The 15631-nt window shown below is 40.7% G+C and overlaps 2 protein-coding genes across 3 annotated transcripts in view; one reads left to right on the top strand and one right to left on the bottom strand.

Annotated features, from left to right (window-relative positions):
- MTFMT (mitochondrial methionyl-tRNA formyltransferase) overlaps positions 1–15251 on the bottom strand; it is a 28093-nt gene extending 12842 nt beyond the window's left edge. Inside the window, exons 1-6 of one of the 2 annotated variants that reach the window (XM_055276708.2) lie at positions 14999–15251; positions 12370–12579; positions 8823–8945; positions 6657–6759; positions 5346–5421; positions 1287–1378 (exon numbers count right to left, since the gene is read on the bottom strand). In XM_055276708.2, coding sequence (XP_055132683.2) covers positions 1287–1378; positions 5346–5421; positions 6657–6759; positions 8823–8945; positions 12370–12579; positions 14999–15201 — 807 coding nt within the window. In that variant the 5' untranslated portion in view covers positions 15202–15251. Of the gene's footprint in view, positions 1–1286; positions 1379–5345; positions 5422–6656; positions 6760–8822; positions 8946–12369; positions 12580–14845 lie in introns of both variants that reach the window. The other variant, XM_063638944.1, reaches the window with a different exon arrangement.
- On the top strand, positions 11626–12341 carry LOC129482393 (transmembrane protein 126A-like). The gene has a single exon (XM_055278161.2). It carries the CDS (start codon positions 11626–11628, stop codon positions 12214–12216), a length of 591 nt encoding a protein of 196 aa, XP_055134136.1. The 3' UTR covers positions 12217–12341.
- Positions 15252–15631: the final 380 nt, after the last annotated feature.

Here is a 15631-nt window from a genome sequence, read left to right as displayed (position 1 = left end):
ACAAAGTTAGGAAGTAGCAGAGTCAAGATGGAACCCAGCTCTGTCTGGCCCTATGGTCCTTGTTTCCTGATGCAATTGTGTGGCAGCAGGAAAATGACAGGATTTGAAGTAAGATAGATCTCGTTCAAAACCTGACTCTGACTTTCATTAACTAGCAACACGACATTGAGTAACACTTAATAACAATTCATTATCTACTTTAAGCCTCAATTTCTTCAACTTTAAAATGGGATGATAATAACTGTAACATGAGTCTGTGATTCTCCTTATTGAAGAATTTAGCATGTTATAGATATCCAATGGTGGTTCCCCATTTTACCCAATATAAATAACAGAGATGGCCCATTAAAAACCACACACTTGGCTAGGCACAGTGGCTTGTGCCTGTAATCCCAGCATTTTGGGAGGCTGAGGGAGTGGATCACTTGAGCTCAGGAGTTCAAGACCAGCCTGGGCAACATGACAAAACCCCATCTCTACAAAAAAATACAAAAATTAGCCAGGTGTGGTGGTGTGTGCCTGTGGTTGCAGCTACTCAGGGGCCGTCACAGGAGGCTCACTTGAGCCTGGGAGGCAGAGGTTGCAGTGAGCCAAGGTTTCACCACTGTACTCCAGGACTGGGTGACAGAGCTAGACCCCACCTCAAAAAATAAAACAACACACACACACACACCCCCCCCCACACACACACACACCCACACACACCCTCCCCCACACACACACGGTAAGCTCAGTGTTCAAATAACACAAGTAGCTATTGAAATGAAAGAAAAAAAACCCCACAAATTCATCAATGAACTGAGAATTTAACTCAGACATTTTAACAAACTGTTATATTACTACACTTGGTGTACCATATGTAGAAATCAATGATTTAACAATTTGATTGTAAAAAATTGGCCAAAGGCAGAAAGACATATTGGAAAAAGCACAGGATTAGGAGTGAGAAGATTTAAGTTCATTATTTAGTGACTGGACATTCCTGTTAGTTATCTCATTTTCTTTCCCCTCACCTACGAAGTAGGATAGTAAAACTTGGTTATGTGAAACTGCAATATACATATATTTAAAAGTGCTTTGTGAATTCTAAGGTCTCTATAAACACTTTAAACAGTTTAAAGAATTTTTAAGAATAAATTTCAGGTTTCCTAGGTTTTGTTCCTAAGATCAACCTTTTATTTGGGATACTTTTATTTGGGATTATTCCTAAATAAAAACATTTAGAAAGCAAATTACACACATAGAAAACCAACTAGGTAGAACTGCAACCTGACTTCCCAACTTACTATATTTCCAATGGCACGGTAAAGTCTGAATATTTGTTCTGAAGTTTGTTCCTCCCATTTTATACAACTGGTACCAGCAGAAATCTTAGGGGCTACAAGATAAAACCAAGAGCAAAAATGAACATCAGGGTCAGTGTCCATGAATTGACAGCTGTTGATACTGAATAAGAGATACCAGAGAATTCATTCTAACCTCTTGACTTTTCTATATGTTCAAAATTTTCCATATATCAAGTAAAAATAATAAATAAATAATCATATAAATACTAAAATAAAACATGGGTGAACTTCTTTACATCCTGGGAGTAGAAAATGCCCTTCTAACTATGAAATGAGACTATATCAACTTTTTTTTTTTTTTGAGACAGGGTCTTTCTCTGTCATCCAGGCTGGAGTGCAGTGGCGTGATCTCAGCTCACTGCAACCTCCACCTCCCAGGCTCAAGAGATTCTTGTGCCTCAGCCTCCCGAGTAGCTGGGACTACAGGCATGCACTACCATGCCTGGCTAATTTTTTGTATTTTTAGTAGAGACGGGGTTTCGCCATGTTTGCCAGGCTGGCCTCGAACTCCTAACCTTAAGTGATCCACCCGCCTCATCCTCCCAAAGTGCTAGGATTAGATGCGTGAGCTACTATGCCTAGGCAAAATAAACTTTTTTTAAAAAAAAAAGACAAAAAGAAATGCCATGAGTTAAGTCAAAAAACAAATGACAAGCTGAATTTGCAAATTATCTCAGAGAGGACTAATTTCTCTATTATAAAATATAAGTACTCAAAAAACTGAGAAGAAAAAGACCAAAATGTTGATAGGAAAATGGGCAAAAGATATACTACCACTCAGAAAAAAGAAATGCAAATAGTTCTTAAATATATGAAAAGATCTTCAACATTACTGACAGTGAATAAGGTACATTAAAACTACTCCAAGTAGTTTTACTATACTATTCCGAATAACCATGTTATCTTCCTAATCTTACTATTATTTGAAATAGCAAAAGATTGGAAACAACCCAAATGCCCATCAATAAGACATCAGTTGGGTAAATTACGATATATTCACATAACTGAGAACTATGCCACCATAAAAAAACAAAAAGGAGGCCAGGCATGCCTTTGGGAGGCCAAGGCAGGAGGACGGCTTGAGTCTAGGAGTTCAAGACCAACCTGAGCAACATAGTTAGAACTTGTCTCTACAACAAATTAAGAAATTAGCCAGGCATGGTGGAATGTACCTGTAGTCCCAGCTACTTGGGAGGCTGAGGTGGGAGGACTGCTTGAGCCTGGGAGGTTGAGACTGCAGTAAGCCATGGTCACACGATTGCACTCCAGCCTGGGTAACAGAGACCCTATCTTAAAAAAAAAGAAAGAAAGAGGAAAATCTCTTCTTACTAATAGGAAGTAGTCTCCAAGATACACTATTAAGTGAAAAAACAAAGGCATAGAAGAATATGTATTTTATGCCACCTTTTGCGAAGGAAAAATAAAAAATAACACTATGTATGTGTTTGCTTATTTTGGCAAAAGGAAACACTGGAAGACTAAATCAGAAACTAATAAAAATGTTACCTATAGAGGGAGGGATATGGGTTAGATGAGATAGAGATGGAAGTAGGACTTCTATGAGTGTACCTCTTTAAGCTGTTTTAACTTTTGAACCATGTAAATATTTTATGCATTCAAAAAATAAAATTTAATCATAAAAGAAAATAAAACAATCCCTAAAATAAAAAAAAAACCTGAAACTTAACTATATATGAAACTAGGTAACAAAACCACATGGAAAAAATAATCATTACCAGGAAGTTTTGAAGGCAGTAATCTGACTGTATATCCTTAGGATATATTCTAAGGATCAAAAAGGAAAACTGTAAAGAAATCTTAAGTCTTACTTAGTATTTTTACTGTTAGTAGTAATACTGGTATTGTAATGCTGAAATGATGTTATGAATAGCAAATAAACAGGTTAATATTTAAAAAAAGATAGTGTGAGAAAATATAAGGAAAACCCTTTAATGATAAATTTGAATCATAAACAATATGAGCTTGAATATTTTTTAAAAATATAACTTCTAGTTTCGTCCACTGATACCTTATCTTGCCATACATTGTTGTACCAGATGACCTCTAATTATCAGCCCCACTAAAATGAACAGAAGCTCCCTGGAAATCACACTGGTTGATTTCAATGTGGGCCACAGGACACATAGGGGAGCCTGGGACATATTGTGGTGGAAGCAAGGAAGCACTCCAAACTAGTGGGAAGTGAAGAGTGTTAACAGAATGTAGGAGCCAAATTTAAGGGGCTCCCACGGGCAAATATGGGAAATTTGAGCAACACAAAGAATTATGACTGTAAAACACAATCAATGAAAATCTACGTGTCAAATGATACTAAAAAGAACGCATCTGACACCAAAATTGAAGGCAATTAATGGCATCAACTTCTTATTCTAATTAAAGAGAAAGAAGCCCCTGTCCCCATTTTAGGATGAACTAAAATTCATCTCCGATTAATGAGGAAAAACTGTTCTTTCCAGAACAATACCAGCTATTAAATGTAAAAGGAATTAGAAAATTGCCATTTTGTAATCCATAGTGAAATAATTCATTTGGGCAAGGAATATCAATCTGTACTAAAACCGTCACGTGAAAGGTTGTTAGGGAACAGGATATCTGCACAGTGCCAGAGTATTACCCCACAGATTACCTGCTAATTGCAAAAGGGAAAACACTTCTTAACACTGGAAAGATCTGGTGGTCACCATCTCAACCAAGTGATCAAACTTAGCTTCACTTGCTTTAGTACAATCTGATATCTTGGCTTACTCAAGTGGTACCTTAAGACTGTAGGGGACAAAAGTGAGACTTCTCTAGGTATGTTAACTTTTGAATCAGCTATATGTTTTACATATTCAAAAAATAACATTTAATCATAAAGAAAAATAAAAAGTAATCCCTAAAATTAAAAACTGAAACAAATGTTTATACTCCTAACTGTACTAAAAAAACAAAAAAGAAGAAAACAAATGTCACTGAAACACACTCTTTCCAAAAACTTTAAGCCTGAATCCAGCCAAACCTTTAGAGCTAATTATAGGAAATATAAGAGATAGGGAACAAGTTAAACAACACTGTAAGAAAACAAATCAAGTAAGTGGCCTGATCTCTTCAAAAAGTCAATGACATAGAGCGAGGAAAAAAAGAGGAATTTTTTAAGAGACTAAAAAGACATAACAACTAATTACAATTAAATCCTAGTTTGAAAAATAAAACAACTATAAAATAAATTTTTAGACAATTAGGAACACTTAAATATGAACTGAACATCGGATGCTATTAGGAAATTGTTCATTTTTCTTAGGAAAGGCACACTACTTAGAGATGAAAGATCATGATTCATACTTCCAAATGAATAAGTAAAATTTAAAATACACATACTAAATACATAGAGAGAAAGAAAATATGGACAAACATTAATAACTGTTGACTCTGGGGTAAACTGGTGTTTATTATACTGGTCTTTCTATTTAATATTTTCAAAATCAAAAAGTTAGAAAAAAATGCTCAATCCTTCATGAGGCTATATGCTAAGAGGGAGAAAGAATGTTTTCTAGGCCGGGCGCAGTGGCTCACGCCTGTAATCCCAGCACTTTGGGAGGCCGAGGCGGGCGGATCACGAGGTCAGGAGATTGAGATCACGGTGAAACCCCGTCTCTACTAAAAATACAAAAAATTAGCCGGGCGTAGTGGCGGGCGCCTGTAGTCCCAAGCTACTCGGGAGGCTGAGGCAGGAGAATGGCGTGAACCCGGGAGGCGGAGCTTGCAGCGAGCCGAGATCGCACCACTGCACTCCAGCCTGGGCAACAGAGCGAGACTCCGTCTCAAAAAAAAAAAAAAAAAAAAAAAAAAAAGTTTTCTACCATTCTTTGGAAAAGCACACAAAAGTGGGCACTCAATCAAAATTAAGGGAAAAGTACAACTAAGAAGTCAGAATGTTCAGATGCTATCGTGACAAGCAGAACCTTTAGAAAGATGAGAGTCTCTGCAGCCTTCACTCACCATAAGTCGCCCCCTCCGTTGGCTGCTGCCTTCCATTGCTCAGACTTTCAGGCAAATTTTTCAAAACTGAAATGAGCTAAAAAAAAAGAAGAGTGTGATATATTCAAAATGAACAGAAGAACAAAAGCAGAAACACATTACAATTCAGTACCATGAAATAACCTATAACTTTTTTTTCTTTTTCTTTTTTTTCAAGTTAAAAAAAATTTCTTTACTATTGGCTTTTCAAGGCTGAACCTATAACTTTAAAAGATCTACGTGGCAGGGTAAGGTAGTACATTGGCTTAAGCTGTGAGGATAGGTGTCTACTTGGGGAAACCTCAGTAGAGATTCTGCTCTCTGTAGAGTACAGGTCATTGATTCACTTCTAGAGAACGCTGTGGAAGCTTTGGCATCAGGATAGCCCGGGCTTGGCTATACACACTCTCACCCCATGGGTAACAAGGCAGTGAAACCTCATAGGAGAATGTACTATGGAGTCACCCAGCTCTGGGTTCAAGTCCTAGTTCTACCACCTGCGAGCCGTCTCATTGTGGAAAAGTTATTTAGCTTGTCTCTGGCCTTCAATGTCATCATCTGTGAAACAATCAATAGCAACAACTACCTCAAAGTTGAGAGGGTAAAAAACAAAGTCCATACAGTATCTAGAACAGTCGTAGAACACAAGCCAATGTTCAATAAACGGCAGTTACTATTATGAGATCATTTGTGAGGTAAGTGCCTAGAATAGGAAATACCATCTATACAGGTGGGAAAAAAATATTCCTCTGTATAAAATTAACCCGTTCATATGGAAAACATAAATTTAGTCATTAAACATTTACCCAGACTCTACTCATGCAGTTTCAATGAGCTATATATACAAAGTCACAGAGAGAAGAAAGATCATCTATAGGTAGAATGGTCAGAATTCTAGCGCAAATGACTGAAGCCAGGCAAAGAAATGGAAGGAAAGCTGAGTCGCTTAGGAAATTGCTATTAGTTCATTCTGACCGGGATGCAAGGTATTCACATGAGAGTGAGGAGAGTGAAATTGAGAAGAATAGTCTAAGGCCTCACTATGGCATGTAGTAGGCCATATAAAATCACCTGTTTCACTTGAAAGCCTTTATTCAGTACTTACTCTTTGTTAAATTCTCAAAGATTTACATGAGATCACAAATGCCAGGCTAATTTCTAGGAAGCCAAAGACAGAAACTACTCTTTTTTGTTTTTAAGAAAATTAGAAGTCACAAAATTGTTCTTCTTTTTATAACCACTTAGGAAACCCACTAAATGAGTAAAAAGCAGTATGATATTGGGGAATTATACCATGTTGGCACCCAGTCTTGACAACACTGCTTCCAATTCCTTTGCAGTGCTCTTGGGTGGCACAGGAACAGTTTCTTGTTTGAGAATTGGGCCTACATCAAACCTAGCAAAAAATCAAAATAAAGTAATAACAATGATTACTATTTCCTGAATCAATGTTTGTCTACACACACAAAGATACAAGCTGGGTACAGTGGTCTGCATGCCTATAGTCCCAGTTGCTCAGGAGGCTGAGGCAGCAGCATTGCTTGATCCCTGGAGTTTGTGACCAGCCTGGGCAACACAGCTAGCCCCTATCTCTTAAAAAATAAAAAAATAAATAAAAATAGTTTATCACTGGCTATTAATTTGGCTGTTAGCCATTAGCAAGGAAGATATGTCAGTTTGAAAGACAGGAGAACAAAATATGGCCTGTATTTAGAGTCTAAATTTATTTTTTCCTAACCAAAGAAAGGATACAGTTGCATACCAGGAATTTAATTACAATTACAGAAAAATTGTATCATTAGTAATAGCATGAAGAAATATCTATTTGTATATGAAAAGCATAAGGCAAATAATTTATTTTCCATGGAAGTACAGTTAGGAAGTTCATAATTATTTATTTCTATAGTCCCTTCCTCAAAGGATGAGAGTTTTGCCTAGATTATCACCATGGGTGATTTTAACTAGGCCCAGGCGTGGTGGCTCACGCCTGTAATCACAGCACTTTGGGAGGCCAAGGTGGGTGGATCACGAGGTCAAGAGATCGAGACCATCCTGGCCAACATGGTGAAACCCTGTCTCTACTAAAAATACAAAAAATTAGCTGGGCATGGTAGCGCACGACTGTAGTCCTAGCTACTTGGGAGGCTGCAGCAGGAGAATCACTTGAACCTGGGAAGTGGGGGCTGCAGTGAGCTGAGATCACCCCACTACATTCCAGCCGGGGTGATAGAGTGAGACTCCGTCTCAAGAAAAAAAAAAAAGTAAACGCAAGTATATTTGCATTCCCACAAGTCTGACATTTTACATCAAGCTTTGTAAACACTGGTCATAGGTTTTCATGAGAAATATGCTTTAATTTTTTTTACTTTTTGTTTTTGTTAATTCGATTTCTAACCTAGAAGCTTTAATGTTTATTGTGAAAAATTGCAAACATTCACAAAAACGGAGTGAACAGTCTAACGAATCATCATATACACATCATTCAGATTTTTTTTTTTCTTTTTTTTTTTTTTTTGAGACAGGTTCTTGCTCTGTCACCCAGGCTGGAATGCAGTGGTGCGATCTTGCCTCACTGCAGCCTCAACCTCCTAGGCTGAAGAGATCCTCTCACCTCAGCCTCCTGAGTAGCTGGGACTACAGGTGTGTACCACCACACCTGGCTAATTTTTTTATTTTTTATATGTTGCCCAGGCTGGTCTTGAACTCCCGGACTCAAGTGATCCTCCCACCTCGGCCTCCCAAAGTTTAGGATTACAGGCGTGAGCCACCATGCCTGGCTCAGATTTTAGAACTACCAAAGTTTTGCCACTCTTGTCTCATCTACTCCCTCTCTTGTTTTCTGAAGTAAGTTAAAGCAAATCCCAGATACCACGTTGTTCTTGTGAACTTGTGAATTATTCTTTTCTAAGGGGAAATTAGGTGGTAACAGGCAGAGACTGAATAAACTCCTGAAGTAATTCTAAATAATTGCTTCTAAAAAATTGTTCTAAATCGTTTCTAAATTGTTCCAAGGTGTAGGTATGACAGGAAAAAAATGAATGTTTTAGGACAATTACATTGCATATTGATATGCAATATATTCTTATTTCAGGTTCCACAAATTTTTTGGCCATAGTTTAGAAACCAAGGCCAGCAAAACCAAGATTCAAAACAATTAACATACAAAAATCCATCTCTCATTTATACAATGTCTTTTATAGAAATCCTAGTACTAATAATCTTATTTCAATTAACAAATTAAAATTTACATATGGACTTTAAAGAGACCCTGCACAAATATCAAAAGACATATGGTTTATGTTAGAAACCAGGAGAAAATAGAAAGGATATAAAAGCAAACGAAGCACTCTGGAGTCACAGAAATTAGTGAGCACCACCCATTCATCCACTGCCCCTCAAACAGGCTGACATCAACATTTAAAAATCACAAAAATCTCAAGAAAGGAAAATATGTGCTACCTTTCAGGTCTAATTTGCATAATTGTTACTCCAGTAACTGTGTCTCCGTGAAGCACTGTATGGATTACAGGCGCTGGGCCACGCCATCTCGGGAGGCAACTGGGATGAACATTCAATATGCCACTGGGTTAGAAAATGTAGAAATTAGTATGTCAGTGGGCTTTACCCCTTCGTTACCACTACCTAAGCTATTATGCTACTTTTCATTAGGAAACTTTCCCAGAAATTTGGAAAAACTGACAGTTAAATCTAAGTCTTGTATCACCTGAAAGGAAAAAAGTTACATGTAAATTCATTCTCTTACCATAAGAAACCAACGAAATTTAATTAAAAACAGAGCTAAGACAACTATTTGCTGTTCTAAAGATGTTCTGTCTGGGTGTGGTGGCTCATGCCTGTAATCCCAGCACTTTGGGAGGCCAAGGCGGGCGGATCACTTGAGATGGGGAGTTTAAGACCAGCCTGACCAACATGGAGAAACCCTGTCTCTACTAAAAATACAAAATTAGCCAGGTGTGGTGGCGCATGCCTGTAATCCCAGCTACTCAGAAGGCTGAGACAGGAGAATCACTTGAACCCAGGAGGCAGAGGTGTGGTGAGCCAAGATCATGCCATTGCACTCCAGCCTGGGCAACAAGAGTGAAACTCTGTCTCAAAATCTACAACAGCCCATGATGTCTGCGAGTTTTTAAATAAAATTTTAAAATGCATTTATGACTATAAGAGAACCACTCAAACCCTATTATGCATCTCATGAACAATTCTAATTTTATAGTTTAGTCACATAACTATCCTCACTTCACTTGGTTTACATACAGATTGCCTAAAATAAGCTTTTTCTTTTTTTCTTTTTAAAAAAAAATTTTTTTTGAGACAGGGTCTCGCTCTGTTGTCCAGGCTGGATGGCTCACTGCAGCCTCAACCTCCCAAGCTCAGGAGATCCTTCCACCTCAGCTTCCTAAGTTGCTGAGACTACAAGTGCATCCACCATATCCAGATAATTTTTTATTTTTTGTAGAGATAGGGTCTTACCATGTTGCCCAGGCTGATCTCCAACTCCTGGCTTCCAGTGACCTGCCTTGGCCTCCCAAAGTGCTGGGATCACAGGTGTGAGCCACCACACCCAGCCTAAAATAAGCTTCTTGAATCCCCACCAAATGATCCATTCACCTTTGCTGTTTATCCCAATATACCTATCATCCACTGATGTGCAATTTAAGTACTTTATTAATTTGTCATTAGTTTAATGATGTCTCCATCAGCATGGCTGTGCACTTGGGAGCATGTATATATAAGAAAGTCTTATATTCTAAGTCTCACTGTTCAGCCCAATCCAACAAACATTCACTGAGCACACTCCATGTGTGGGCACTGTTCTAAGTGTTAGGCATACAAGCAGCAGTGAACCAGACAGAAAAAAAAAAAAAATCCTGCCCTCAGAGAGTTTATGTACAAAAAGTGGGAGATAAGCAAGAAAAAACAAAATATGTACGAGGTTTACCAGATGATGCTGAGGGCTATGGAGAAAATAAAGCAGAGAGGAATATGAGGGGGACATATTACAATTTTAGTAGTGATCACAGAAAGCTTTACCAACAAGAAAACACTGGAACAAGAACATGAAGAAGGAAATAACTATGCATATATATGGGAGAAAAGCATTCCAGGCAGAGGGAACATTAAGTACAACATCTTGAAGAAGGTAAATGCTCGGCAAATTCAAGGCACAGCTGGGAGGCCAGTTAGGCCTGGCCTAACTTTTATTAAGACAGAAAACTGCCAGAGGATTTTGAGCAGAGTGACATGATCTGACTTATGTTTTAAAAGGATCACTTTGAGGCAGGGTACAGTGGCTCATGCCTGTAATCCCAAAACTTTGGGAGGCCAAGGCGGAAGATTACATGCAGCCAAGAGTTTGGGACCAAGTTGGGCCACATAGCGAGATCCCTGTCTCTAAAAAAAAAAAAAGAGTTAGCTGGGTGTGGTGGCACATTCCTATAGTCTTAGCTACTTAGAAGGCTGATGCAGGAAGATCCCTTGAGTCTGGGGCTGCAGTGAGCTATGATAGCAACACTGTACTCCAGCCTGGGTGACAGCAAGACTCTGTCTCTAAATTAAACAATAAAATAAAAATAAATAAATAAATAAATACATTTTGGCTGCTGGATTGGTAAAAGACTGAGAGGGCCAAGGACAGAAGTAGGGACCAGTTAGGAGGCTTCTGTAGTAATGTAGGCGAGAGTGGCAGCAGTGGAAGTGATGAGATACAGACAGATTCTACACAGCTTTTGAAGGCAGAGCCAATAGGATTTACTGACGGATTGGATATGGGGTGTAAGAAATCAAGCATGACTCCAGGATTTTGGTGCCAGCAGCTAGAAGGATGGAGTAGCCATTTACTGAGATAAAGATTTTAGGAGATGCTTTGGGTATCTTGAAAGTAAAGTGGCTATCAGACATCCAAGAAGAGCTGTGGAGGCAGTAGGTATTAGGGGACTAGAGTTTGGGGACAGAGCTGAGCTACAGGGACCAATTTGGGCATTGTCAGCATATATATGGAATTTAAACGAAGGTGGATGAAAGCTTATAGAGAGTGATAAGGAGTTAGATACATTTTGACAACTCATGCCACAAATAAAATGTTCTTTAGTACTTGAAAAGAAAATATCAGGCCGAGTCATGTGTCAGCCAAATATGGCTGTGCCCAGGTGAGTTGAGCAAAGGCTTCAGTGAGCCCCGGCGTGGCTAAAGACGACCTGGGGAGGCACTAACCAGCTGCTGGGAGAAGGGCATAAGGCTCAAGATGGAAAATCATAAACCCAATACTATCAAGGAAAACTTAACAATCTTCGATATCATAACCAGAAAAATTAACCAGCTTCCACAAGCAGAAAGGAATCTACCTGAAGAGGGATCAGCATATGTTGGATTTAATGCTCTCTGTGGCCTCATAGCAAATAGTCTTTTTCAGTGCGTCTTGAACATGACACAGGCTCTTACAGCTGCCGGCTTACCAATGGCAGTGATCCCTTTTCTTACAACAAACACAGCTTACAAAAGTTTTGTAAATTTTCCTTCAAATACAGGTGATTTGAATTGTGAAACCTGTACCATAACACAGAGTGGACTGGCTGGTCTTGCTTTTGGTGGTCTATACCCTGTTTTCTTGTCTATACCTGTGACTGGAGGCCTAGCAGCCTGGTATGAATCAACTCTGTTACCAGAGAAACGGAACATCTTAAGTTACTGGATTCAAATTTATAAGCCTGTCTTTAGAAAGATGTTATTTCCTATTGTGTTCCAGACTGTGTTTGCAGCATACCTTGGGTTTAAACAATATAAACTACTTCTAAAGGCCCTTCAGTTACCTGAACCTGGCAGAGAAATTCATTGACTTTAAGCAAACATGCACACAAAAATATAATGGTAAAAATAAAAAAAGAAAATATTACAGAAAGCATACAGTTCAAATTATCACTTTTATATACAAGGTCCATTTATAAAGACCAAGGTTTCTATACTGTATTTCCTTACAAATAAAACTTACTAGGGAAATTTAAGAATAAGAGCCTCATTCAAAAGTCGGCCAAACGAAGCCACTACTCCAACATCATATTCTCCAGATCCCATGTCCGGCCACTCGTATACGGGAAGCTGAGACTGCACAGCATATTGCTTCACTGGCAGTCCTTTTGATGATGGGGAAGGCATTGTGACCACCTCCAGTTTGTCGATTAACTCTTCCTCTTTGTTTTCCCTAAATTAGATTGGAAGAAAAATGTGACAGTGTTAAGGCAATGACTCAAAGCTAAAACTACTTCACATATCGCTAAGTATGTTTATGATTAAACTCATGAAGCATTTAGGGCTAAATGATTAAAACTAGTGTGAGAGACTAAGTTTTCATTTTTTCTTTTTCTTTTTTTTTTTTTTGAGATGGAGTCTCACTCTGTCACCCAGGCTGGAGTGCAGTGGAGCGATCTCAGCTCACTGCAACCTCTGCCCCCTAGGTTCAAGCAATTATCCTGCCTCAGTCTCCTGAATAGCTGGGATTACAGGCATGCACCACCACACCCGGCTAATTTTTGTGTTTTTTAGTGGAGGCTGGGTTTCCCCATGTTGGCCAGGCTGGTCTCGAACTCCTGACCTCAAGTGATCCACCGGCCTCCACCTCCCAAAGTGCTGGGATTACAGGCGTGAACACCGTGCTCGGCCTCAGTTTTCATTTTTTATTTAATTTTTTTTTTTTTTTTGAGACGGAGTCTCGCTCTGTCGCCCATTATTTAATTTTAATTATTTAAAATGTAAAGAGTGACACGTGGCTAGTGGCTACTGTTTGAACAGTATCATTCTAGGGATTTCCTGTGCATACAAAAACATATACCGTATGGATACTTTATACAACTGGGATATTACATATGCTTTGCATTTTTTTTCCTCTTAACAATGCTATATATGCTATTATGTGAGTCTTTTTGAAAAATGGGTTAAATGTACGTATATTTGTATATGCACTGAACATTTCTAGAAGGAACTGAAAACAGTGGCTGTCTCTGGATAAAGGAACTGGGAACTGCTAAACAGAGATGGAAGGAAGTAACTTTTCACTGTATATCCTTTGAATCCATGGAACTTTTTTTACCATAACCATGATGCCATTCAAACACTACTTTTAAAAAAACAAACAAAAATACATAACATGGGCATCATTCCATGGCAGTACATGTAGTACTACCTCATCCTTTTTACCTGCTGCATAGCATTCTAGTATGCGGGGGGTACATTTATTAAACAGGTATTGCATGCACACGTTGAGTTATGAGGAGTATGTCCTGGGGCACTATAAAGAAAGCACAGGAGTAATGGAGCTGCCAAGTGAAGCATCATCAGAAGTATCAGGATAGGCCAGGAATGATGGCTCAGGCCTGTAATCTCAGCACTTTGGGAGGCCAGGGTGGGAGGATCACTTGATCCCAGGAGTTTGAGAAAAGCCTGGGCAACATGGTGAAAACCCGCCTCTACAAAAAATTTAAAAATCAGGCGTGGTGGTGCACGCCCGTAGTCCTAGCTACTCTGGAAGCTGAAATGGGATGATTGCTTGATCTTTGAGGTCGAGGCTGCAGTGAGCTATAAGCTGGCCACTGCACTCCAGCCTGGGGGACAGCGCGAGACCTCGCCTCAGAAACAAACAAAAAAAGTGTTGGTATAAATGTGTAAATGCAGTGAGAGACGCATGTGACAACAGCAGCCCCTGGAGGGTGTGCAAAGGGAACATGGGGTTTCCTTCCGGGTGTGTGCACAGAGGGGTGTGTGGAGGGAGGAAAACCACACAGGGGATTGAAGGATTCAATACATGAGGGGCTGCTGTGAAGTGTTTGTAGGGAAGAGGAGATGGAGATGACAAAAAAAAAAAAAAGTGGAAGGAGGACTGCGTCAGGAAAAAACAGAATGGGGAAATAAAAAACATTAATTGGGAAAAAGAGGCAGAGACGCATATATGGTATTGCCACCACATACCATGGACTCTCAGGACTGGTTGGATTTCAAATAATTTTCTTTCCCAGTAAACAAGATTTGTTAAATATTATTAACACTAAATGTACACCTAACAGTTCTGATTTATAAATTTATTCTTCGGAAAACAGGTCGTTTTTGGACTATGTCCTTGTATACAAGGAGCACAGGTGGAGCAAAAGAGCGAGACACGGGTGTGCCGAAGGATGGGGGGCAGGAGGAGGAACTGCAAAGCAGGGAACTTTTAAGTGGGACCTGGTTTTAGTCCGAACCACCTCGGCTGATGACCTTGGGCAATCGCATAACCTCTCTGAGCCACGGATTCCCCACACTCAAAACGGGCAGGGAGGCCGTGGGACTGGCCCGGGGAATGCAGGCAGAGCGCCCAGCCCCGGCTCGGCACAGCGTGGGTCGCGGGGCGCCTAGAGAACCCACAGAGGCGGCGGGGAGTGAGGGGCGCAGACCGCAGGTACTGGGCGCCCAAAGGCTGACCGGCGGGAACGGCGCACCTTCCGGGCTCCAGAAGACGCCGAGATCTGCGCCCACACCGCTCTGCCGCCCATGCTTTCCGCAACCAGAAGTTCAAAACCCTCGGGGCCGGCCGCCCGGGCGCGGCCTGGAGGCCTTCAGCTGCCGGGTCCCCGGATCCCTGGCCCGGGTACCTGGCGGCGTGAAGCGCCCGCAGCGCCTCGCGGGCGAACTGGTCCGTGCCGAAGAAGAGCACCCGCCAGGGAGGCTTCTCGCGGACTCTGGAGTCCCGGCAGTCTTCCTGGCCGAATCGGGCCAGTGCTCGCCACTGGGGACTCGGCCTCCCGCGCCTGGCGCCATGAGCCAAAGGAGGACCCCAACAGCACCGGACCAACATCCTCAACGCTTCGGCCGCCGGCGGCCCGCCCTGCGCAGGCGCGTCGGGGCGGGGACAAGGGTGCAGCCTGGGGCGGGCGGGGCTTGCCTGCTTGGAGGCGGGGTCTGGTTGGAGTTAGTGAACGAATTTGCCCGCTATAGCGGCCCTAGATTTTTGTTCTGTTTATTTGCACTATGTAGCCAATCCTCTAGAATAAGTCTTTCTTTTCTTTTTAAAATCCCTTTATTTATTTATTTATTTGAGAAACGGTGTTGCTCTGTCGCCCAGGCTGGAGTGCTGCGGCGCGAGCTCTGCTCACTGCAACCTCACTGCTCCTGGGCTCAAGGGATCCTCCCACCTCAGTCTCCGGAGTAGCTGGGGTACAGGCACACATCACCATGCTCGGCTGATTTTTTGTAGAGAGAGTATCTCACTCTGTTGCCCAGGTCTC

The sequence above is a fragment of the Symphalangus syndactylus genome, chromosome 5 (genome assembly GCF_028878055.3).
Source record: "Symphalangus syndactylus isolate Jambi chromosome 5, NHGRI_mSymSyn1-v2.1_pri, whole genome shotgun sequence".
Classification (NCBI taxonomy): domain Eukaryota; kingdom Metazoa; phylum Chordata; class Mammalia; order Primates; family Hylobatidae; genus Symphalangus; species Symphalangus syndactylus.
The sequence above is the reverse complement of the archived record's forward strand: the minus strand, read 5'-3'. Positions and strand labels throughout refer to the sequence as shown.

Excerpts from the sequence above, each read along its gene's own strand:
- LOC129482393 (XM_055278161.2), top strand. The coding sequence starts at position 11,626 with ATGGAAAATCATAAACCCAATACTATCAAGGAAAACTTAACAATCTTC.